At 49.9% G+C, this 26195-nt stretch overlaps 1 protein-coding gene across 2 annotated transcripts; it reads left to right on the forward strand.

Moving 5' to 3' along the window:
• Positions 1-875: 875 nt before the first annotated feature.
• Positions 876-23830, forward strand: LOC309652452 (granulocyte-macrophage colony-stimulating factor receptor subunit alpha-like). Of its 2 annotated transcripts, none has more exons than XM_082446257.1 (12): positions 876-2982; positions 10228-10335; positions 10808-10950; positions 11968-12091; positions 15141-15270; positions 15363-15535; positions 17791-17924; positions 18429-18458; positions 19156-19291; positions 20862-20958; positions 22786-22867; positions 23607-23830. In XM_082446257.1, exons 1-12 carry the CDS (start codon positions 2877-2879, stop codon positions 23700-23702), a joined length of 1359 nt encoding a protein of 452 aa, XP_082302383.1. In that variant the 5' UTR covers positions 876-2876; the 3' UTR covers positions 23703-23830. The 2 variants fall into 2 exon arrangements, with proteins under 2 accessions (XP_082302383.1, XP_082302384.1); XM_082446258.1 differs by having other exon boundaries at positions 10228-10329.
• The last annotated feature ends 2365 nt before the right edge of the window (positions 23831-26195 follow it).

The raw sequence follows: 26195 nt of genomic DNA on the forward strand, positions 1-26195 counted from the left end.
ATGAGTAATTTTACCCATAAATAAATAAATAACATCAGTTTAACCAAAGAGTGCAAGATTTATACACTGAAAGCTACAAAGCTTTGCTGAAAGGGATGAGAAGACCCAAATAAACAGAAAGACATCCTGTGTTCGATCAGAAGCCTTAATCTTCTTAAGACACCGACACGTCTGAAATCTTCCGCGTGGTCTTCAGATTCAATGCAATCCCTTCAAAATGCCCAGGTGCCTTTTTCTGCAGAAATTGACAAGCTGATCCTAAAACTCACACAGAAATGCAAGGGATCCAGAAGAGCCAAAATATTCTCGACAAAAAAGAAGAAGGAGTGAGGGCTCACGCTTCCTTGGAGCGAGTGATGCCTGCTGAATCCCCAGCCTTGGTGGCCTGTCCCTGGGCCCTGGGGTGTTTCCAACCCACCCATCCTGATGCCCTGGACCGGAGGGCTGGAGCTTTTGGGAACAGTTTAACCTTTCCTCCTCCTTTGTGAGTTCCTGGAAGGCTGGGGTGTGCCCATCCAGGTCCGCATTCAGTTCTCAGAATGTGACCTATGACAAAGGTTACACTTACCCTTTAATAAAGGGTAAAATGTATTGTGTCGGAAAAGAAACAAAACACCCAAGCCCCAAATAGAGAAAGCGAAAATGAGAACACACAGTGCATTGTGCTAAAGTGACAGCCTAATGGTGAGAAGCCCTGTGAAGTTGGTGGTCGCCGGAGAGGACGCTGGCGCCCACGCCCCCGCGCCACCCTGCATGCTCTCCCCAGGCTGTCGCAGAAGGACCCTTACAAGACACCCAAGACCAGGCAGTGTCTCCTTTACTCTCCTTCCCCTTGTCCACACCCTGGTGGGAACTGTGAGCGAGTCTGAAAAAAGCCAGGGAAAAGCACAGAAGATGAAAACCAGACCGGGAGAGTGTCATACAGAGCGAACTAAGTCAGAAAGAGAAACGCAGATACGTGGAGTCTAGAAGAATGACACAGATGAACTTACTGGCAAAGCAGAAACAGGGACACAGACGTAGAGACAGATGTATGCATACCACGGGGGAAGGTGGTGGTGGGGGGGATGGGATGAATTGGGAGATTGGGATGGACACCTATACACTACTATGTGTAAACTAGATAACTAATGAGGACCTACTGCATAGCACAGGGAACTCTACTCGGCGCTCTGTGGTGACCTACATGGGAAGGAAATCCAGAAAAGAGGGGATAGATGTATACATACAGCTGAATCACTTTGCTGTACAGTACAAACTAACGCAACAGTGTAAAGCAACTATACTCCAATAAAAATTAATTAAAAAAAAAATGAACACCAGGGGGTCCCGAGAAACATCACGCTGTCGCTTGTCCGGACCTTTAGTTATTCACCTTCTCTTGTGTGTGTCATGCTTGACAGACATAGCGGCCTGCACGATGGTAAACAGGTAGTGTGTCGGGGTCCCTGAGACCACCCTCGGGTTCTACGATTCACTAGAAGGACCTGCGGAAATCAGCAAAACCGTTATATTCACAGTTCTGGTCTCATACGGCAAAGGGATACAGACTGAAGTCATCAAAGGCAAAAGACGCAGGGAGCAGGGTCCGCGAGAGACTAGACTTCTCAGTGTCGTCTCCCTGTGGGGTTGTCTGGACAGGCCTTACTTCTCCCAGCAATGATGCCTGATGACATGCGTGGGGTATTGTCAACGGGAGAGTTCAGCCAGCCTTGGTGTCCAGGCTTTTTACTGGGGTCAGTCAGGTAGCACAGAGCGCCCACATGGCTGACCTGAGTTACTCTGTCACCAGCCCCTCCCGAGGTCCGGATGTGGCGTGACCCACGATCCCATCATAACTCACATTGGAGCACAGACCACTGGGCGTGACCCAAGGCTCTAGGCAAACACGGCAGGATGTTCCAAGGGTTCATAGGCGACCTCCCAGGAGCCGGTCAAGGGTCAGACCCTTCTTTGCAGTGGGCAGGGTGTGGACCACCCAGGGCCGCTAAGGTAACTCTTTACCACACAAGTATGTTCATTCTGCAGCCACTCTAATCCTGCGAGAATCAGGAACAGGAGTCCTGCCCGGAAGGGAGCTCAGGAGAAGGTCCCCTGCTCAGATTTTCAGACCTCTCCCTTGAGGCCGACCCCTACATCCGACTCCCTGATGGACGCCTCCCCTTCATGGCTCGTCAGGGAAGCCAGTTAAACATGGCAGGACCGGGCCTGCCCCCAGCTCCATCCCCTTTGCCAGTGTCTCCTCTTTCCCTAACTCCGATCCGGTACCAGCATTCCTGCATCTCTGAAGCCCGACGCCCCAGTTAGCTGGGGAGACACCATCTCTCCCTCACACCCAGGATGTGGTCCCGATGGAACCCCACACCCACTCTTGTCCACCACCTCATGTCACGGGCCCTCCTTGGGGACATCCAGTGCTGCGTTTGTGTCCCCAGCCCCCATGACCCTTCTGTTTAGCCTGGTCCCATCATGAGCTGGAAAGCCACTTCCTACCCACTCTGGCTGGTTTTAAATCCCTGGGATACTCAGGAAAGTTCTGATGAATTGAACTGAACAGAACTGGGCTGGTTCTGAATGTGAGCAAGGGGGTATTCTCCACCGAAGACATGAAGACCCGCCATGGTGTCCACTCCTAGAAGAATGACCTTCTCCACGTCAATGATGAAGATGGGCAGTGAGACGAGAGACCCACCTGGTAGCCGGTCCGAGCTACCTCCTGAGCCATCTGGTTGAACTTTAAGGAAGGTGACCTTCTCTGTATCTATGGTGAAGGGGCCAACTCCACCATGAAGGTTTCCCAATTCCTTAAAATGAGAAACACCACAGACGGGGGAGGAAATCAAGGAGGAAAAAAAAAAGGAAGATATTGAGCTGAAATGTTCTTGTCACGCAATCTGGGCACTCGCTTTCGGACGAGGAAGAGACTTAGTTGTCAGATCGGCCAGATGTGGGAGCGTCAGGCAGCAGCATGGAGGAACGCAGGTTGGCAGGGGCGAGCGTGGTACGGTGGGGCGGTCCGGTCCCCTTGACCCTGGGGTCCTCCAAAGTGTCCAGTCACTGGGGGACCTTTTCCTGCTTCTGTTGCTGCTCTGGGCAGCTGGCACTCCGGGTGGGTGAGAACTTGAGGGTGGGCACTAAAAACTGCTGGGTGAAGGGCACCGAGGTGAAGATGGTGATCGGTGATGGGTACATCTCGTAGCCCGTGAAGCTGCGTTTTAAGGTCTGAATGAGTCCCGGGGAGTCAGCCAGCTTGCAGTGGGAGTTTGTGGAGTTCCCTGTACAAGCCTGTGCCTGGAACGTGGCTTGGATTTAGTCCAAAGGCTCGGGTGGGCCGCCTTCGTGGAGCTGTGTGTCCTGCAGGGCGGGTGGCCTTGCCGGGTTACAGGTGCTGCTGAAGAGGGTGGCGTTGCATTCTGTGTCTGTGTGTTGCCCGGTCACAGTGACGCGTGGCACCCCCAGGACCACAGCGAGATCCAAATGCCAGCTTGTGCAAGGGTCACCCATGGACCCACGCCCCCGCAAGGTGTGTCCTGTGTGCCTCGAATTTGAGAGATGTTGTTCTGAGACATGGTCTCAGCGCCTTCTTTCCAGCTGACATCTGTGTAAAGCTGAAATCTTGAAAAGAGGAAAGAAAACCCAGCCTGGTGAAAACCAAAAGAAGAGGGAAAGTGGGTACAAAAGGCAAAATATGGCATGATTCCATTTATAGGAAACAACCAGAACGGGCAAATCCACAGAGACAGAAAGTGGGTTCATGGTGTCTGGGGGCTGGGGGGAGGGGGATGGGGAGTGACAGCTCATGGGGACGGGGTCTCCTTTTGGAGGAATGAGAAGGTTCTGGAACCAGATAGAGGTGGTGGATACACAACATTATGAATGTGCTAAACGCCGCTGAGCTGTACGCTTTAAAAGGGCGAATTTTATACCACGTGAATTTTGCCTCGACTTTAAAAAACATCAAGGCAACAAATAAATAAAGTAAAAGAATGAGATTTCACTCGACTTTGGTCTTCCGGACACTTCTGCGAGGGTACCAGGAGCTGCCTCATAGGACGGGGGTGAGAATTAAACCAGGTTATGTCTGAACATGATACATCATAGCACTGATTATCTCATGCTCTGCGTGAATTGTCCGCTGGAGGTTTTCTCACCATCCTCGACCAAGAGCCGGGGGCCGCAATGAACTGATGATTTAAAGCAGCACCTTTGGGTGGATTTCTGTGTCCCTTTGTGGTGTGTGAGAACTTGGTTGGTTTTTTTTAAGTCAAGTTTACAGAAGTTTCTGGTTTTGCCCCATCACAATGAGCAAGAAGCCAAGGGGGGTTCAGTTCAGAGGAAGCTGAATGGGGAACTGCGCTGTAGGGTGTCGATCAGTCTAAGATAGTGTGTATCCTTGGGTACCCGCTGTGTGTCCACCCCCCTCCCCGAGGCAGGTACGACGTGAGGCACTAAGGAGGAGAAAAGTGCGCCCAGGAAGCTGACGGGACAGAGGGCCAGGGGATGAACGCAGGTGCTGTAACCAGAGGACTAAGAAGCTTCAGACTGTGGCCCTTCCGCGCCCTGCCCACGGCCCATCCCCCGTCCTGTTCAGTGAAGCTCAGCTCAAACCGCAAGGGCATTGCACAAATTGCAGATGTGAAAATCAAGGCAAGGCAAGAGTCGCTGTGGGTGTGCACTGACCCAGGAAGGTCCTCTCCCAGAGCCTCTGGGGTGCAGCCGGAGGGTGCCCCGGCCCCAGCACAGAGGATCGGGGACAAGACCCAGAGGAAAGCTGGGTGGTCCAGGGTCCCGTTCGCGGGTGGAGGAAGCTGGGTGCTTTCCCATCGTGGGAGGAAGGCAGGAGATGTCAGTCAGGTGGGGAAGTTGGAACAGGTCTGGTCTGTGGCTTTTATTTCCTCTCCGATAGCAAGTGAGGTCCCAGGGGGCGGGGGGGAGTGGGGGGCAGGAATCTGAGGCTGGGTGCTTGTCTCCAGGTGTGCGGTGGCCCAGGTGTGCACACCTGAAACAGGGAGTGGGTGGGGTCCTCCATCGTTGGGATCCAGCCAGGAGGCGATGGTGAAGGTTCAGGGAATCTATTTCCTTTCTCCCTCTTTCCCTCCCTTCCTTCCCTCCTCCCTCTTTCGTTCCCTCCTCCCTCGCTCCTTCCCTCCTCCCTCCCTTCCTTCCTTCCCGGCTCCAATAGATGAGCCAGTCCAGCCTTCGACAGAGGAGGTGGGAAAGGAGGCGCGTTCATGGAAACAGCGCATTAAACGTCGGAGGTGCCGGCGGCTCTCAGCAGAGGCAGCTGGGGTGTGAGGAGAGGGCGTCTGGTGCCTGTGGAGCACCGGCAAGCTTGGGGCCGTCGTGAACAGGTCCCCGAGAGGGGGTGTCCAGGTGCCACCGGGCCGGGGGACTGGGCATGTGAAGGCAGCTGGGGTGAAGGGGAGGGCCTTTGCTGGTGGAGATGGCTCACGGAAGTCGGGAGGTCCCCCTTGTACAATAGATGCCAAAGTCACCCGGAGTGACACAGGCAAAGAGTGGAATGGCGCGGAGGAGTTGGGCCAGTGGTCCGCTGATGGCGGGTCCTGTAGGTCGTCCGAGAGCCTTGGCAGAAGGGGGAGGAGCCCCTTTGGTGCGGCTGGAGCCCAGGAGGGAGACACGAGAACGAGGAGACGGAGGTCCAAGGGGTAGGCGTGCTGGGCATAGTGGGAGGGGCCTCCAAAAAGCAGAGGCAGGACAGGGTTGGACAGAGAAGGAATGAATTAGGGAAATGCCGGGAGGAAGGAAGGAAGGCCGGGAGGGAGGGAGGGAAGGAAGGAAGGAGGGAAGGAAGAAAGGAAGGAAGGATGGGAGGGAGGGAGGGAAGGAGGGAAGGAAGGAAGGGAGGGAGGGAGGGAAGGAAGGAAGGGAGGGAGGGAAGGAGGGAAGGAGGGAAGGAAGAAAGGAAGGAAGGATGGGAGGGAGGGAGGGAAGGAAGGAAGGGAGGGAGGGAGGGAGGGAGGAAAGAGGGAGAAAGGAAAGAAAACTTGTGGTCATTTCTTAGGGCAGCCCCCAAGAAACTAAAACACCAAGAGACAGAGGCTGCATTTAGACTAATAGACTCCATAAATCCAAGGAAATTACAGAAAATGTGATCATGCACCATAAAGTGCAGAGAGAGAGGGCCCTCAGAGAAAAGATGAAGCGTTACAAGGATGGGATTCCTGGCAGCACGAAGAGGTGAGGTGTGGCCTGGCAGAACTTAGCGCAAGAGAAGGAAAGCGGTAAGGCCACATTCCAAGTCCCAGCAACACCAAAAAATGAATCACCGCAACCAAAAATACTGCTGGGGACACGGTGAGCAGAGTCGCAGATGCCACGCCAAACCCAGCCGGAAGACCAGGTGTTTTCTGTGGAGCGTGGCTTTATCGGAACAGAGCATGGTGCTTTTGTAGTACTCTTTTTTTGTAATGTTAATTGACTTTGTGTAAGGCAGCTGTAGGTTTACAGAAACATTAGGTGGAAAGTACAGGGGATTCCTATGTACCCACTTCCCCTACAGATGGTTCCCCTGTGATGGACACCATTCACCAGTGTGGTACATCTCTTACAATTGATGGAGCAAGTTGGACGCATGATTCTTGACTCAAGTTCATAATTTGCATTAGGGGTCAGTCTTGGTGTTGCCCATTTTATGGGTGTGGACAAATGTACGATGACCTGTATCCACCATTATATACAGTGTCCTGCAGAGCAGTTTCATTGCCCTGAAAATCCCCTGCGCTCCACTTCTTCATCCCTCTTCCTCTCTTAACCCCTGGCAACCACGGATCCTTTTACTGTCTGCACAGTTTTGCTTTTTCCAGAATGTCATAGAGCTGGAATCACGCACTACATGCCCTCTTCTTCTTTTACTTAGTCTTATGCACTGAAAGTTCCTCCGTGTCTCTCTGTGTACTTACTGCTTCTATTTTTGTTTTGTTCCTAATGACTCTTTTTAATGGTTGCAAAACTCAAGTTTTAAAAAATATTCTAAGATCTCAAAAAATGTGTTAATATCATAAAGGAAACCTGAACCCGCCTTTCTTGTCCCACTCTCCCCAAATCCAGTCTGATTAGTAAGAGAGAGTCAGAGCAATAAGACACTAAGCAAAGGGGCTGTAATTTTCCCCAAAGCATCTTTTTTTTTTTAAATAAATTTATTTATTTATTTTTGGCTGCATTGGGGCTTCGTTGCTGCACGCGGGCTTTCTCTAATTGTCGCGAGCGGGGGCTACTCTTCGTTGCGGTGCGCGGGCTTCTCATTGAGGTGGCTTCTCTTGTTGCGGAGCGTGGGCTCTAGGCGCGCGGGCTTCAGTAGTTGTGGCACATGGGCTCAGTAGTTGTGGCGCACGGGCTTCGTTGCTCCGCGGCATGTGGGATCTTCCCGGACCAGGGCTCGAACCCGTGTCCCCTGCATTGGCAGGTGGATTCTTAACCACTGCGCCACCAGGGAAGCCCCCCAAAGCATCTTGTAATCACTGCGACGTGGCAGCCGTGGCTTCATGGTCACCTGAGTCACGCATTCCACGTCCTGATCCCCGTATGATCGACAGAAAATGTCCCCCAAAGAGGTCCACGTCTGATCCCCCTGTGGTCGACAGAATTATGTCCCCCAAAACACCCATGTCCTAATCCCTAGAAACTTTGGATATGTTACCTTACGTGACAGACAGGACTAAGTGAAAAGTACTGAGATGGGGGATTATTCTGGATTATCTGGTTGAGCTCAGTGTCATCCCAAGTGTCCGTATAAGAGAGAGGCAGTGCTGTGATGATGAAGAAGAGGCTGGACTAATGCGCTTTGAAGATGGAGGGCGGACCATGCACCCAGGAAGGAGGTGGCTTCCGGAAGCTGGAAAAGGCAAGGAAACACATTCCCCTGCAGAGTTTTCACAGGGAACCAGCTCTGCCAATTCCTTGATTTTACCCCAGAGGGACCCTGTCAGACTTCTGATCTCCAGCACTGCAAGAGATTAAGTTTGTAGTTTTTCAAATGCCAAGTCTGGGGCTTCCCTGGTGGCGCAGTGGTTAAGAATCCGCCTGCCGGGCTTCCCTGGTGGCGCAGTGGTTGAGAATCTGCCTGCCAATGCAGGGGACACGGGTTCGAGCCCTGGTCTGGGAAGATCCCACATGCCACAGAGCAACTGGGCCCGTGAGCCACAACTACTGAGCCTGCGCGTCTGGAGCCTGTGCTCCGCAACAAGAGAGGCCGCGATAGCGAGAGGGCCGCGCACCGCGATGAAGAGTGGCCCCCACTTGCCGCAACTAGAGAAAGCCCTCGCACAGAAACGAAGACCCAACACAGCCATAAATAAATAAACAAAAACAAACAAAAAAAAGAATCCGCCTGCCAATGCAGGGGACGCGGGTTCGAGCCCTGGTCCGGGAAGATCCCACATGCCACGGAGCAACTAAGCTGCCTGTGTGCCACAACTACTGAGCCTGCGCTCTAGAGCCCGCGAGCCACAACTCCTGAAGCCTGCGCGCCTAGAGCCCGTGCTCTGCAACAAGAGAAGCCACCGCAGCAAGAAGGCCACGCACTGCAATGAAGAGTAGCCCCCGCTCACCGCAACTAGAGAAAGCCCACGTGCAGCAACGAAGACCCAATGCAGCCCAAAATAAATAATATAAATAAAAATAAATTTATAAAAAAATTAAAAAATAAAACGCGGCCTTCCCTGGTGGTGCAGTGGTTGAGAATCTGCCTGCCAATGCAGGGGACACGGGTTCGAGCCCTGGTCTGGGAAGATCCCACATGCCGCGGAGCAACTAGACCCGTGCGCCACACCTACTGAGCCTGCGCGTCTGGAGCCTGTGCTCCGCAACAAGAGAGGCCGCGACAGTGAGAGGCCCGCGCACCGCGATGAAGAGTGGCCCCCACTCGCCGCAAATAGAGAAAGCCCTTGCACAGAAACGAAGACCCAACACAGCCAAAAATAATAAATAAATAAATAAAAATTTAAAAAAAAAAAAAAACTTATTAAAAAAAAAATAAAACGCTATGTTTGTGGGAATTTGTTACAGCAGCACAAGGAAAATAACACAGGCCACAGTTTTCTTCGGGGGCAGGAAAAGCTCCCCGGTTTCCACGCTCTGTGGGGAACTGTACATCCACGTCAGGCTCAGCCCCTACAAACTCAAGACGTCTGTCTGATTTTGTGTCTGTCTTTCTGCTCATTAATCAACACTTCCCTCATCGGGTGTGAATAATGAAGGGATCGAAGTGTGAAGCAAGCTTGTCAGAGAGAGAGTCTCCTAGCATAAAGATAATATAAATAAGTGACAGAATGTCCTTATGTGTCAATATTATTCATAAAATTGTTCATATTCATACAAACATGAATTATTTCTATATAATTCACATTATATATACAATTTTATACGAAGATATATATTATAAGTGAAGAGATAGATTTTATAAATAATGCATAGGGGAATTATATAATAATGTATATATGTATATAAATGGCTTATATTTTCTTTACATACACCATCCGTGCTATTCTGTTCCCACCTTCAGCAGCTGTTCCAGGGGCTATACCTGCTTTTAGCACAGTCTGCTCTGGAGAAATAATCCACTCAAGTTGTAAAATGTGTATCCAGTGCCCTGATACCCATATGCTGGGGATGCATTTCTGGGGATAGAGAAACAGCTATGGCTGGGGGCTCACAGGCTCTTAGGGCGGAGAGAGAGACACTGCACGGAGGGTTTCCCATCCACAGACTCTGGTAACCACGATGGAGACTCAGGGTTTGGGTTTCCCCAAATGCACTACATGGAGGGACCCTCATCCTCAGGCTCTGGGGAAAGGATGCGGAAGAGTCCGGTGGAGGGTCTCCCACTGCATGAAGCAACCCCACCCTCGGGCACGGTACATGGCCTTTCATTGCCTTTGACTTGGGGGCTATCCCCCCACCCCCCGACCCCTGCCACCAGGTTACAGACCAGGCAGGTGGGCAACTTGCCCGAAGTGATTCAGAGGGTAACAGGGAAGACTGGACCTGGTGCTCGGGCTTGAGGACAGGCTCTCGGTTCTGGGGCCACCTCTGAGGCTTACTGAAGCCTGAGGACCCTCTGCGGCCAGCAGTGACCCAGGCTGGCCAGGTCACCATGCTGACCATCCCCCTGGAGAGAGTCCTGTGTTTTTCCCCTGGACATCCCCCCAGGGAAACGTCACTGGTCGGCATGTCAAGACCGCCATGAAAGCTGATTTTCTCTTTCCCCAGCACTTCCACGTCCTTCAGGCAGCCCCACGTGTGCCCTGGCGATGGCCGCTCTGCTCTCCACGCTGCCGGTGCCCTCATTCCTCCTGACCCAGGAGCACCGGGGTAAACGTACGAATGTGCTTGACCTCCTCCTGCTGCCCCCATTCCCGTGACCCTGGGTTCTGGGGGACACATCCCAATGCCTGCATCTAATTTCATTTTATCCTCGTACGCAACGGTCAACCGGCATCACACCTCCTGCCGTGCTCACCCCTGCTGGTGACGTGAATTCTCCCCCACCCATTCTGCAGGCACAGGTGATGGTGGCCGGCGCCCTCTACTGTGGCAGGATCTGAATCAGTAGCCTTTGCTCCCTCCTGCTTGGTTGGTCTTGGTTTATTTCCACAGTAGACATCTCCCCTTGCAGAAAGGGCAGGAAGGAGAGGTGGGAAAGGGGTAGGGGGTGATGAGGTTGTGAGAGGGGTGGGGGGACAGTGAATCCCAGCCCTGATCTCTGCTCACAAGACGTGAGACGCGTTGGTTAAGGGAGAATGGAGATGGGAGGAGAGTGGTTTCTGACTCCTGAGGCTGTGTGTTTCAGATCTTCCAACCGTGGAACAGAACTCCAGCCTAAACGTGAAGTTTGACCCAAAGACGACAAAATTAACTTGGGACTGCCAGGAAAACGCTACCTACGGGGAATGTGTGTTGATTCACAAGGAGAAGGGACAGATTAAAAAAAAGGTAAGATGGATTGGGTGTGCTCAATCACTGTTCTTTGTGGAGCTCTCGTCAAGCAGGACAAATAAAAAACATACGCGTGACATTGGGACGCATCACAGACTCACGGTTCGAAGTGCACCAGCAAAGTGCTGCTTGTGTCCAAGATGTGTCCACTGGGCTGATTCCCTGAGAGAACCCATTCCTCCCTCAGGCCTCCCTATTCCAATTAGCCTGGGGGCTCCTGGCTGCCTGCAATGGCAGCTTTTTGCTCAGCTGGTCCATCTGCAAGACTTAATCCTGAGAAAGAAATAGCATTAGCTCTGCCTGTTCAATGGAAATAAAGTAAACAGACTGACTTGGATACAATGTAAACGTGACACCTGTGAGAGAATGGTGGGTATGAGATAGGACAAGAAAAGTCAGTCCCATAAAAGAGGGTGTGAAGTTCCCATACAGTTTAAAGGGATGCGGGCTCTCACATTAAAAGGTGAGCTCTGGGACTTCCCTGGGGGCACAGCGGTTAAGAATCCACCTGCCAATGCAGGGGACACGGGTTCAATCCCTGATCCAGGAAGATCCCACATGCTGCAGAGCAACTAAGCCCGTGTGCCACAACTACTGAGCCTGCACTCTAGAGCCTGCACGCCACAACTACTGAGCCTGCATGCCACAACTGCTGAAGCCCACGCGCCTAGGGCCTGTGCTCCACAAGAGAAGCCACCGCAGTGAGAAGCCCGCGCACCGCAACGAAGAGTAGCCCCCACTCGCCGCAACTAGAGAAAGCCCGCACGCAGCAATGAAGACCCAACGCGGCCAAACATAAATAAATAAAATAAATAAATTTATTTTTAAAAAAAAGGTGAGCTCTATTCTGGCCTTCTGAACGCTGCTAGTTGGCGTCTTCCCAAAGAAGGTACCTGGGGGAGATGTCACAGAAGGAGGTAGATGTCATCACAGGGTCAGTGTAGGAGCAAACGACATCAGGACGAAACGAAAGAAGCCTGGTTCTTAATTCACTGACTGATGACATCCTTTCAGGTCAAAGACAAGGAATGTCAGTGCACCTTTCAGGACTGTTCTCTCCATGGGGGAGTCACGCTCACTGTCGAAGTAAATATCAACCAAAGACGAATTTCAGAAACACTGGTCTACCCGAACCCAGGTAGGGAAAACATGGTGGGGATCCTTCGGCTCCCCATGAACATCAGGACACATTCCCCTGCTTTTCTCTGCTGTATGGAGATAGAATTGACACACAGGAATTGCATATATTTAAGATGTCCATTTGGTGGGTTTTTGTTTTTGTTTTTTTTTTATCTTTTTGGCCATGCTGCGCAGCTTGTGGGATCTTAGTTCCCAAACCAGGGATTGAACCTGGGCCCTCAGCAGTGAGAACGCAGAGTCCTAACCACTGGACCCCCAGGGAATTCCCACATTTGGTGCTTTGATGTACGTATACTTTGTGAAATGATTACCACAACTGAGCTATTAACGTATCCATCCTGTCACGTAGTTTTTTTTTGTTTTTGTTTTTTTTGTGGTGAGAACCCTGGAGATCTACTCTCTTAGTGAATTTCAAGTGAACAATCCAGTATTTTAACTATAGTCACTATGTTGTGCGTTAGATCCCTGGAACTTACTCATCTTATAGCTGGATATTTGTATCTTTTGACGAACATCTTCCCATTTCCCCCACCCTCCCCAGCCCCTGGAACCTCCATTCTATTCTGTGTTTCTATGAGTTTTCTTTAGATTCCACATATAAGTGAATCATATAGTATTTGTCTCTCTCTGTCTGACTTATTTCACTTAGCATAATACCCCCCAGGTCCATCCATGTTGTTGCAAATGGCAGAATTTCCTCCCTTTCGTGGCTGAATAATATTCCTCTGTGTGTGTGTGTGTGTGTGTGTGTGTGTGTGTCACATCTTCTTTATTCATTCATCTGTCCACACAGACACTTAGTTTATTTCCATATCTTGGCTTCTGTGAATAATTCTGCGTGAACATGGGGACGCAGATATCTCTTCGAGATCCAGATTTTATTTCCATGGAATATACACTCATAAAAAGGATCTCTGGATCATATGGTAGTTCCATTTTTAATTTTGGGGGGAATCGCCACACTGTTTCCCATAGTGGCTGCACCAATTTACATCCCCACCAACAGTGCACAAGGGTTCCCTTTTCTCCACATCCTTGCCAACACTTGTTATTTCTTGTCTTTTTGATGAGAGCCATTCTGACAGGTGTGAGGTGATACCTCATTGTGGTTTTAATTTGCATTTCCCTGACAATTACTGATGTTGAGCATCTTTTTAGGTACCTGTTGGACATTTGGATGTCTTCTTTGGAAAAACGTCTATTCAGATCCTTTGACTGTTTTTTAATCAGATTATTTGTTTTTTAAAAATTTGTTTTTTGCTATTGGGTTGCTTGAACTCTTTATATATTTTGGTTATTAACTCCTTATCAGATACATATGGTTTGCAAACATTTTCTCCCATTCCATAGGTTGGCTTTTCGCTGTGTTGATTGTTTCCTTTGCTGTGCAGAAGTGTTTAGTTTGATCCAATTCTAGTTTTCTACTTTTGTTTTTGTTGCCTGTGCTTTTGGTGTTAAATCCAAAAAATCATTGCCGAGACCGATGTCAAGATGTTCTTTCCCTATGTTTTCTTCTAGGAGTTTTACAGTTTCAGGTCTTATATTTAAGTCCTTAATCCATTTTGACTTGATTTCTGTATGTGGTGTGGGATAAGGACCCAATTTCATTCTTCTGCATGTGGATATGCAGTTGTCCCTTCATCATTTAGTAAAGACACTAATCCTTTCTCCCTGGTGTGTTCTTGGCAGGTTTATCAAATATCAGTACACCATAAGTGTGGGGATTTATTTCTGGGCTCTCTAATCTGTTTCAGTTATCTCTATGTCTACTTTTATGCCATCAGAGTACAGTTTTAATTACTGTAGCTTTGTAATATATCTTGGGATCAGGCAACACGAGGCTTCCAGCTTTGTTCTTCTTGCTCAAGATGGTTTCTGCTATTTGGAGTCTTGTGGTTCCATACGAATCTTAGGACTGTTTTTTCTTTTTCTTTAAAGAATGTCATTGGGGTTTTAATAGGGGTCACATTGATCTATAGATCACTTTGGGTAGTATGGACATTTTAACACTATTAATTCTTTCAGTCCATTAACACAGGGTGTCTTTCCATTTATCTGAGTCTTCTTTCATTTCCTTCATCAATATCTTATAACATTGAACTTACAAGCCTTTCACCTCCTTGGTTAAGTGTATTCGTAAGTCCTTTATTCTTTTTGTTGCTATTGTAAATGAGTTTTTTTTTTCTTAATTTCTTTTTCAGCTATGTCATTGTTACTGTGTGGAAATGCCACTGATTTGTGTATGTTGATTTTGTATCCTGCAACTTTACTAAATGTACTAGTTTCAATATTTTTTTTTGTTTAGTCCTTAGGGTTTTCTACATATATGATCATATCATCTGCAAGCAGAGATCATCTTACTTCTTTCTTTCTGATTTGAATAACGTTATTTCTTTTTCTTGTCTAATTGCTCTGGCTAGGACTTCAGGTACTATGTTGAATAGGAGTGGTGAGAGTGGGCATCCTTGTCTTGTACAGGATCTTAGAGGAAACGCTTTCAGTTTTTCTCAATTGAGTATGACATTAGCTGTGGGATTTTCATATTTGGCCTTCATTGTGCTGAAGTAAATCCTTTTTATACCTATTTTGTTGAGAGTTTTTATCCTGAATGGATGTTGAATTTTGTCAAACACTTTTTCTGCATCCATTGAGATGATTATGTGGTTTATCTCTTTCACTCTGTTAATGTGGTGCATCACGTTGATTGATTTGCGTATGTTGAATCATTCTTACATCCAAGGGATAAATTTGACTTTTAACGTGCTGTTGGATATGGTTTGCTAACATTCTGTTGGGGATTTTTACATCTATGCTTATTAGGGATATCGGCCTGTAATTTTCTTTTCTTGTGTCTTTGTCTGGCTTTGGTATCAGAGTGATGAGTGATGCTGACCTCATAAAATGAGTTTAGAAGTGTTCCCTCTTCTTCTCTTTTTGGGAAGAGTTTGAGAAGAATTGGTATGGATTCTTCTTTGAACCATGAAGCCGTCCGGTCCATCCCCCTTTAAACTCCATGTATAAATTATTTTGTTTCTGCCTCTTCCCAGGTGGGCAGGGCACAGCTGCCCAAAACTTCTCCTGTCTTATCTACAATGCGGATTTCATGAACTGCACCTGGGCCAAGGGCCAAGCAGCGCCCAGTGACGTTCAATATTTTTTGTATATAAGAGACTCAAAGTAAGTGTTGACCTCATGTAGACAACCCTGAGAAATACAGTGAAGAATGAAATATGCCCTGATTGTTCTCTGAACACTTTGGAATCTTACAGGAAAAAAATCGAAAGAGAATGTCCTCGTTACCTAAAAGACTCGGGAACCCATGTGGGATGTCACCTCCAAGACCTCTCCGGATTAACTTCGTACAGTTACTTCCTGGTTAACGGTACCAGCCAAAAAACAGGAATCCAGTTCTTCGATTCGGTTTTGTTGTTAAAAGAAATAGGTGAGAGCAACCACCTGTGATTTAACCACTGCCTAGTAGGTCCGACAGAATTTGCATTGAAATCTGCGTAAGTTTCCTGGAGATGCTGTAACAAATGACCACAAACTGGGAGGCTGAAAACAATGGAAATGTATTCTCTTGCAGTTCTGGAGGCCAGAAATCCAAAATCAAGGCATTGGCAGGGTTGGTTCCTTCTGGACTGTCTGAAAGGACATCTGCTCCCATGCCTCTTTCCTAGCTGCTGGTGATGGCCAGGAGTCCTTGGCTTATGGATGCATCATTTCAATCTCTGTCCACATGTCCGTCTTCCTGGTATATCACAAATCTCCCTTCCTTCCTTTTATACAGGCACCAGTCATTGGATTTAGGGCTCATCTTATCCAGAATGACCTCATCTTAAGATCCTTAATTACTCAATCAAACATGTCCACAAATTAGAGAGACAGCCACCCGAGAAGAGCAGGCATGGTAGCTCCACACCCTTTGCCCATGCCTTGCCCAATGCATCTCTTCTGTCTGGCTGCTCCTGAGTTATGTCCTTTTATCGTGAAACAGTCATCTAGTAAGTAAAATGTTTCCTGAGTTCTGTGAGCTTCTCCTGCAAATTAATCAAACCCACGGAGGAGGTCAGGGGAATCTTTGATCTATAGCAGGTCAGTTGGAAGCACAGGTGATGACCTGGACTTGGGACTGACATCTGAAGTGGGAGGACTGAGCCCTTCACCTGTGGAATCTGACGCTATCTCCAGGTAGATAGTGTCAGAATTGAGTTGAATTGTAGGACACCCAGCTGGTGTTAGAGAATTGCTTGGTGGTGTTGGGGGTCGGAGGGAAGTCCCACACATCAGAACTGGGTGCAGAATCCTAAGTCCAGATCACAACGATAGGCCAGAGGAGTTATATCCCTTACTTTGTTCTGAGCTGGAAAATCCAGTGTAAGTATCCTAGGGATAGAGCATCTCATCTCTAAAGTTAAAGATAATCAGATCTACTCAATGTGGATGTGGAGTCCATGAGATTCACAGTCACAAGAGAAGCTTCACACAGCCAAGCTGTCCAAACAGACCTTCAAAGGTTCCAACAACAGAATTGAGTGTCAGCTTTTAGAATGGAACAGATGCCCGTCAAAATGCAGTCATATACAGAACTCCCATCCTGTTGATTGCTGGCATGCACCGTCATGGGGTCACTGTTTCAATATCTGTTCAACGGTGAAGGACACTGAAGTTCCTTGACCTTTTCAAACATGCATCATCTCCCCCAGTTGGAAGCCATGACTTTGCTAGCTCCATGTGGACCCAATTCCTCCAAGCCCCCATCTTTCCCTCCTTCCCTCCCTTTGGGTGACCTGCTACAAGGACAAGTGTACACCCAGTTGAATCTACCCAGATGCCACCTCCTTTTTCTCTCCTTAGACTCTGACAGTCCAAGCCCCTCCACCCATCCTGGACCACTGTGAATTCACTTCTTCTTCTTTTTTTTGCCAGCTCTTTCTCTTCTTTCTAGCGCTCTGCTCCAGGCTGGTCTCTTGAAGATACTCCCGTATGCCAAACAATGTCTTCTCTTGAACGCCAGCCCCCTCTTTCTACCTGCAGGCTCCCTGATCCCATAGGATAGTCCAGGCCTCTTAAGGCTAAAGACATCTCAAACCAGCCTCTCTCCTGCCCTCCAAACCCATCACCACCTACCTCCCCAGGTCTTCTTTTTAAAAAAATTTATTTATTTTTGGCTGCGTTGGGTCTTCGTTGCTGCACGCGAGCTTTCTCTAGTTGCGGGGGCTACTCTTTGTTATGGCGCACGGGCTACTCATTGCGGTGGCTTCTCTTGTTGTGGAGCACGGGCTGTAGGCACGTGGGCTTCAGTAGTTGTGGCGCACGGACTTCAGTAGTTGTGGCTCACAGGCTCTAGAGCACAGGCTCAGTAACTGTGGCTCACGGGCTTAGTTGCTCTGCGGCATGTGGGATCTTCCCAGACCAGGGCTCGAACCTGTGTCCCATGCATCAGCAGGCGGATTCTTAACCACTGCGCCACCAGGGAAGTCTCCCCAGGTCTTCTTGAACCCAAACTTCCTCCCTTCTGCACATGGCGGCCTGATGATTCATCATCTTCCTCAAGAGCCAACACTCAGACCCACCCCTGCCCCCTGGTGACCTTGGGGAGCTACCATCAATGTTGGGAAGGCAGAACTGGGTCTCCTCTCTGTGGTCCCGGGGAAGCATTCTGGATTAGAGGTGTCTGCTGGGTTCTCATTACAGAGCAATACAACCCACCCAACAATATCACCGTGTACTGCAACGAATCACACTGCTTCATCCGGTGGGAAAAGCCCAGGACCCGGAAAACACTGTCCATCAGGGAGTTCCAGTACCAGCTGGACATCCAGAGACAGGTGAGTGGGCACTGCTCCAAGCGGGGCACCACGCCTCAAGAAGCTTGGCAGCCAACCCCGTGACCCACCGTGAGGACCTGGGGCACATGAGGTGGGCTCAGAATGGGTGAACATCTGGGAAAATTCAGGGTCTGCTCCAAGCCCACCTGGACCCAGTGTAGACAAGGAGGAACCCTCTCCCTATGTCCACCTGGACCCAGTGCAGACAAGGAGGAGCCTTTGCTCCAAGCCCACCTGAATTCTTATTAGGATCCATTTCCAGCTGAGGTTCTAGAAGGAGCCATGAACAGGGGCACCCTTCCTCCTGTGGACATGTTCCATCCTTCCATGTGGGGTCCACTGCAGGTTAGGGGGGACAGAAGGAGCTCAACCCTTTGTTGGGCCCTGACTGTTTTGGTTTTTCCTGACTGCACTCAGAGGGGGAGATTGGATGAGACCTGTGAAAAACCTTCAAAATGGAGAGAAATAAACATTCTATTTTGGTTTTGGTTTTTTTTTTTCTAGAGTAATACTGGAAGCAGTAGAAATCAACTGGTGAGTTACAACTCTGACCCAAAATATCACCCTTGTAGCTTAAGTGTACAATGTTGGGCAATGGACACATGCCAACTGCAAACTTGGTCCAGCGGTGGCCAGGATGGGGACGGGGTGAAAACCAGAGGATGGAGGTTCCCTAGAGTACCGTCCAGTCAGTGATATAGGGGCACCCCTGGTAGCCCCCTGGATGGGGTCTCCCTCTTCTATCCATGTTGGTCAAGGAAATATTCCTTGGAGTGTCAAGGAGATGATGTCTTCTTCCAAAATTCCTCTCAAGGTTGATCATCAAAGTACTTTTTGTTGGTCTTTTCTAAGTTTCACCACCACTCTGACCTCAGTATCTTCCTCTGTCCGATGAGGAAGTTGAACTTGGTCCTCTTAACATCCTTTACAGGGGCATTATCCATCCATGGGTCGGTTCATACCCACTGTAGCTCTTGAATCATTTCTGCATCTATACTTACGATCCTAGCAACCCCAGGAGTGGTTACTCGGAAAATGGCAGAATCACTCATTGTCATTATTCCCTTAAGCATTCCTCCCAAGTCCTCAGGACGTAAAGTACCACATTCATGCCCAGATTGGGAGAGTGTGGCTTTGAATCTTTCACTTCAGTTGGGCAACTGAAAAGACACCCGCACTCTGTTTCTCAACACAGGCAACAACTCTGTCTAACTTTCTGTTTTCTCCAAAGATTGTGGTGTCTGGTGACTCGGGGAATAAATACAGCTTTCCGAGACCGGGGTTCAGAGCCAAACATACTGTGAAGATCAGGACGGCAGATGCCCGGAAAGCCCACTGGGGTGCCTGGAGCCAGCCAGCTGAGTTTGGTACGTGTCCCAACATCATCACTGGACAGATCCTGGCATCCTGAATTCACCTCTGAGCCATTCTGGGAGGGGTTCCTGCCCACCGGCCCCTGCGACACTGTTCCCCTGGCAACAGCAACGACTAGTGAGAGGGACTCTTTAAGAATAACTAAGAGCCTTCCTGAGCCTCCGCCCCGCCAGGAAATGACCCATCCCTCCTGGTCACGCCAAACAGCCTTCACGGTCCACCTCTGGTCAGGATACAGCTCACATCCAAACTGGCTCTGTTTCTTTCTAATCGGGGGAGGGCTAGCCTGACAGATTTTACTGCCTTCCTCCTTCTAACTTTGATTAGTTGGCAAGAATATAATGGTTTGGCCCTAAAGCCGATCTGATACTTAAGAGTCTACCTTCCCTTACATCCAGTCTCAAACACCTTCAGTGTTTTAGCAAGCATAGTATGCATACGTTTTTTGTTTTTTGTTTTCTGATCCAAGATCAATGCCTTTGATGCCTGCCGGTGTACAATTTATGAAATGAAATAAGGATTCAGCAATATTTCATAAGCTGGAAGGGACAGCTGAGTACAATAAGGAATCGATTTGCCATCTTGCATTTGTCAGTGGGTTCTTAGCCGTGACACCAAAAGCAGGAATGATAAAAGAAAAAAATAGGTATACCGGACTTCATCAAACATGAAAACTCTTGTGCATCAAAGGACACGCTCAAGACAGTGAAAAGACAACCCATGAAAGGGGAGAAAATATTTCAAATCGTTTGATAAGGGCCAAGCCTCCGAAGCATATAAAGTATTCTGAGAAGCCAAGAACAAAGGCACTGACAACCCCCTTTAAAAATGGGTTTAAAAAAAAAAAAAAAATTGGTTTAAAATATGGACCCCTCCCAACCAAAAAAATAAGAACAGACAAAAGGAATAGACTTTTCCCGGAATAGAGTTCTAAACAGACTTGGCTGACTTCCATGTGACTTTCTGGTTTCACTTCCCCTCTGGAATATGCACTTCTGACAATTAACATATTGCTTTAAAGCACAACAACAACAGCTTTGTGTAATAGGTCACATTTCATCTGTTCATATTGAAAAATCTCACAGTGGCGGCCCCTCCATCAGGTTACGAGGATCCTGAGAGAATTGGGGTTTCTCACTGGATTTTTAAATATTCACAGACCAAATGTGCCCTGTTAGAAAAATAATGCACTGTAAAGAGTACTTATTCTAAATGGCACGCGAAATTAAAGCTTAAGAATAGATGGGACGTGATTTTGTTTAAAACCCTATGCCTGGAAACGTGTATTCATCTTTTTTCGGTCCGTTTTTAAATTGAATTCTCGGTCTTTGGGTTGCTGTGTCTTAAAATCGCTTTATGTGTTTTGGACGTGACCCCGGGGTCGTGTTGTCTCACGAACATCTTCTTGTGAAAGTTGCAGGACTGGGTCCTTTCTCTAGATGTCCGTCCTGCTCTGGGCGTGTCTCCCCCTCCGCGAGCTAGTGAGGACAGCAGCTGGCTGAGTGGTGACACCGTATACCGCGGCCCCCGGCGTACTTGGCGTGTTCCCCTCTCTCTCCCCAGGCTCTGCAGAACCAGAGTCCAGCCTGGTGCCTGTCTACCTGCTGGTGGTCCTGGGGACCCTCGTCTGTGGCCTGACCCTCAGCTGCCTTTTCAAAAGGTAACCCCAGGTCGTCCTAGTTGAGCATCCCCGTGGTCAGCGGAGGGGGCCGGTGTTTATTCCAAAGGCAGCCCCAATCGGCTGGCAAAAAAGAGAGGGCAGCCTGCAAACACCCCAGGCAGTCCCAGCAGCCAATTGGCGTGTGGGTTTTCTGGAGGAAAACTTGTCTGGAAAAAGGGAAGGAAGTTGGAGAGATGGAAAAACACACAGGAGAGAAACAGCTCTGATACTCTGTCTGTCAGTGGCAGGCGAGCTGGCAACCAACACGGGGCCCCTCCTGCCCCCAGACTCCTGCCGGACACTCCTCACAGCTCTGCTGTGCTCAAAGTTCTGCCTGCCTTCAGCCCCTTGGAGCTTCTGGAATTCTCAGAATGTCTCTCCTCCTCTGACTTTCATTTCCCCCAGCACAAGTTATTCAGCCCCGACTCCCAGACCACTGCAATCAGCCTGTCCGCGGGCAGCTCTGCAGTCATCTTTCCTGTTGTGTGACCCTGGCATCACGCAGGGTCTGTGGCCACGGGGCAAATGCTTTGCAATGAAGCATGAACATGCAGACTAAAGTTGCATGCGTATGACATGACGCACTCCGCAAAGCATGGGGAGATTTTGCACCTGGGGAGCCTCCTGCAGGATGTGGGGATGCTGTGGGCGTCCACCTGCGGCCCCTGTCCTGATGCCCCTGTCCTCGTTGGGCGTCCTGTGCTAAATGTCCCCCAGGACCAGGTGAGACACTGGTCTGCCCTGTGAAAGCAACTGCGAGGCACCCCTGTTCCCAGGGACACTGGACCTGGGAGCAAAGAGGCGTTTGGGCAGCCCGGCCGCTGGCTGAGGTGACAGGGACAGATGTCATGCCTTACACGGAAGACTTATCTTAAAGAAAAGCTGTGTGAGTTTCCTGTAGCTGCCGGAACCAGTCACCACAAGCCAGAGGCTTCAAACAACATCCTCCCCCATCCTGGAGACCAGATGTCTGAGGTCAGGGTGTGGACAGGGCTGAGCTCCCTCCGGAGGCTCCAGGGGAGGGTCCTTCCCACCTCTTCCAGCTTCTGGGGGATCCAGGCGTCCCTGGGCTTGTGGCCGCATTCCTCCCGTCTCTGCTTCTGTCTTCCTGGGGCTTCTCCTCTGTGTCTGGGTCTCTCCTCTTCTGTCTCTTAGAAGGACCCTGTCATTGGATGTAGGGCCACCCTCATCCAGGAGGACCTCATCTCAGACCCTTCACTACATCACATCTGCAAAGACCCTGTTTCCAAATAAACTCCCGTTGCCAGGTTTCAGGGGTCAGGATGAGTTGAATATATTTGGAGGCTACCTTTCAGCTCGGTACACGCTCTCCTGATGATGTCACAGGATTGGAGGTACCATTCGTGTGGTGGGAAAGAAAATAAACGCCCCTGTGAACGTGCAGCAGGATTGGGTTGCTGCGGGACCATGGGATATGCTGGCTAAAAGATAGCATTGAAAACACGTGACATCAACAGAAGACGGCCCAATCTGGAACCGTGGGCTTCAAGGTTGGATAAGCCTCCTGGTCTTCAAACACCAGAGACCCCAGACTCCTCCAACCTGCCGGAGACTGGACACGTCCCCCACTCCCATCCCTGTGCCCAAGGGAGTGAGTGAAGGTTCTAGAAAGGCCCTCACAGAGTCTGTCATTTTCTCCATGGTCTAAGCCTGGAGTTGGTCCTTCTGTGATTCTTAAAGGAAATTGTTCTGAAGAAATGAGCCTGGATGGCGTGTTTGCACGTGACATGACAACATGCCCCCTTTGGGTGCAAGAAGGAAATTGGGCGTCTAGGTCTTTTCTTCACACATTTCTTGTCTCACCAGGTTCCTAGGGACGCACAGGTTATTCCCGCCAATTCCACGGATCAAAGATAAATTGAACGATAACCCTCAAATCGACCACCAGGTACATATGGGGTGGGGGGCAAACCAGGATGGAGAAGAGGGAACAGGGAGCCCAGAATCTCAACTGTGTCCACCCAAAGGGGTCCACAGGACGTGCTGCCATCCCGTGTAAAGCTCACTGGCCTTCTTCGGGGGTCAGGGACTGGGGTTTCACCTGCGAGCTGTGTCTGGGGAAACTGGGTGGGGGGAGAAGGAGGAGAAGGAGAGAAGGAAGATGGGGAGGGAGAAAGAGAGAGGTAGAGGCAGACTGAAAGGGGTCTGACCAGATCTCCGGGAGGGGACAGCTCCCAGAGAGGATGAAAAAAGGACAAGGGACAAGGGAGACCCCCATACGTGAGACGCCCCCCTTGGGTGCACCCATCACATCTACCTCTCCATGGGGCGGGGGCTACATCTACCTACTCCGCTGTCTGGCATCATATCCCCAAGCTCTCAGCTTGCTCACCCCCATTCTTGAGCTGGGCACCTCTCCTCTCAGGAGCACTGACCCACACCCTCTCCGGTTCCCTGGGACCTCCAGGGTCCCGCGCACCCCAGGGGGCCAGGACGAGCCACCTCCCACTCCCCTTGAGCTCCGGGTGGCCCTAGCGTGTGTGGTACCCTAGGCTCAGATGCCCCTCCCACAAGCTCATCTGCCAGCTGCAAGGTCTGACGCAGAGACCCGTGTCCGATTTCTAGCTAAACCCCCCCATGGCCACTGCTTACGGGGCTTCTGACACCCCCATCCTTCTCCCCATCAGATCCTCTGGGAGAAATTTACACATGATGTGGGAAAAGGTGACAAGGAAGAGGTCTTAGCCGTGGAAGAAGTCACAGAAGCCCCAGCGAACGCGTGAATTCCAGATGTCTGCATCCCCAGGACTTTCTGGAAGTTGTTGGTTTTTTTACAATTTCTTTTAACGTTTTTTCAATGTTTTGCTTAATTTTTTTGAATGTAGCTTTTTAAAATTATTTTGAGCATTTTTCTAGCTTTCTGTTTTGTTTTGTTTTGTTTTTTTACTCTAAGAAATAATGTGATGTTTCGCAAAGACGCTTTTGTAGTTGGAGGGATGGTTCGAGGCCCGTCGATCCTGACCACGTAATGCACCTTCCAGCTCCTCCAGGGAAACACCAGCCCTTCCTCACAGGGAGGCGTCCGAGCCGCTGCTGGCCGCTGGGGCTGGGATGAGGGTCTGTGCCGCCGCCCGCTTCCACTGGCAGAAGATTCACATCCTCTTTTTTTCTCTACTGGCTGCAGTGTAGAAAGGAATGACTTTCCAGTGGCTGCTCTAACAGGACCACAATTCCTGAGTCGCCACAGTGGGAGCTTACTCGTTATAGCCTGTAAGCCCTGCCGCCTGCTTCTTATAGGGATGCTTGTGGGTTATGTCACACCCACCTGGGTAATCCAGGACCAAGTCCCCATCTCGAGATCCGGGACTTAATCACATCTGTCAAGTCCCTTTTGTCAGAAGGCAACATTTTTATAGGGTCCAGGTATTAGGATGTGGACCTCTTTGGGGACATTATTTTGTCCACCACACGGAGATCAGAACCTGGAGGTCCTTGGGGACATTACTCTGTCCACCACACGGAGCCCAGGGAGGGGAGCTTGGTTGAGCGGCCTCCGAATTCGCACCTGGCCCACTGGGCTCTGTGCCCCCTCCCCATGCCTGCCCTGTGCGTTCCTCCCGTCTGACTTGGATCCTAAGTCAAAACCAGCTGAGTGGGCTTCCTCGGTGGCGCAGTGGTTAAGAATCCGCCTGCCAATGCAGGGGACACGGGTTCGAGCCCTGGTCCCGGAAGATCCCACATGCCGCGGAGCAACTAAGCCCGTGAGCCACAACTACTGAGCCCACGTGCCACAACTACTGAAGCCCGTGCGCCTAGAGCCCATGCTCCACAACAAGAGAAGCCACGGCAATGAGAAGCCCGCGCACCGCAATGAAGAGTAGCCCCCGCCCGCCGCAGCTAGAGAAAGCCCGCGCGCAGCAACAAAGACCCAACGCAGCCAAAAATCAATAAATAAAATAAATAAATTTAAAAAAAAAAGAAAAGAAATAAGAAAAAAAAACCCCAAAAAAACCAGCTGAGTTACATGCTTTATCATAAACCAGCAAAGTCTTTGTTTTCAGTTCCAGTCTTTGCCTGAGTCCTGTGAGCAGTTTTAGCAAATTATCAACCCTGAGGAGGCGGGTCATGGGAAGCCCTGATTTATAGCCAGTTGGTCAGAAGTCCGGGCTGCCCAGGACTCCCAACTGGGGGTCTGAAGGGAGTGGGGTCTGGAGTCTTGGGGAGCCGGTTGTAGGAGTTGGAAAATGGCCCAGAAGGCCGCGCACACCCACATGAAAAACACAGCAGCTGAGCATTTTACTGCACGGAAGTCACATCTCAAGAGAAATGAGTTATTTATGTCTGTGAGTCTGTTTCTGCTTCGTATATAAACTCATTTAGTTTTTAGATTCCAAAGTGGTGATAAGCAAAGGAGAAAGGAAGCGGGGGAGGGGATAAATTAGGAGTTGGGGATTAAGAGAAACAAACTACTATACATAAAATCGGCAAGCAACAATGATTTACTTTGTAACACAGGGAACAACATTCAATGTCTTGTAATAACTTAGAGTGGAAAATAATCTGAAAAAAAAATATATATATATAACTGAATCACTTTGTCGTACACCTGAAACCAACACAACATTGTAAACCAACTAGACTCCCATATAAAACAAAAATTAAAAAAGAAACTAAGGTCATTCTAATGGAACAAAACGAGTTCTTGGACTGATGCCCCAGGCACTCAGCACGTAACGCCCCTGTATGGTTCTGTGGCCCTGGCGGCGATCGGCTGCAGCGTCCCAGCCCATCCTCTCCCCCGGAAGGGCCCCTCCGGGCCCCGCTCGACGCTCAGGCTGCAGGCGCCTGCCCGTCTCTGCCACCCGGGAGGCCCGGCCTGGACCCTCCTGGTGACTGTGTGGTTTGCACAATGGTGCCCCTGTGCTCACACGAGGGGTCAGCGGCTGCAGAGACAGGCTTTCAGGAACTTGCAGGCCACAGCATTGCCCAACAGGATGTGTGAGGCTGGCACAGCTGGGGTGGTGGGATTGGTCCCAGCGACACCAGCCGTCTCCCCGGCACCCTCTCCCCGTGGGAGGGCAGAGGGCGAGCATGTGCTTCCTGGGGACCCCTCTCGGGGCGGCTGTGCCTAAGTTGCATCCTTAAATAGACAGTTGAGGCACTCGGTCAGCAGAGACTGACCGGGCACAGATTCACGCACCGGGCTCTGTCCTAGCGTCACGGGGTACCACAGGGGCACTGGGAGGGGGAGACAGGAGAAAACTCCCGCCCCGATG

The sequence above is a fragment of the Balaenoptera physalus genome, assembly GCF_965194825.1.
Source record: "Balaenoptera physalus genome assembly, chromosome: X".
NCBI classification, from domain to species: Eukaryota; Metazoa; Chordata; class Mammalia; order Artiodactyla; family Balaenopteridae; genus Balaenoptera; species Balaenoptera physalus.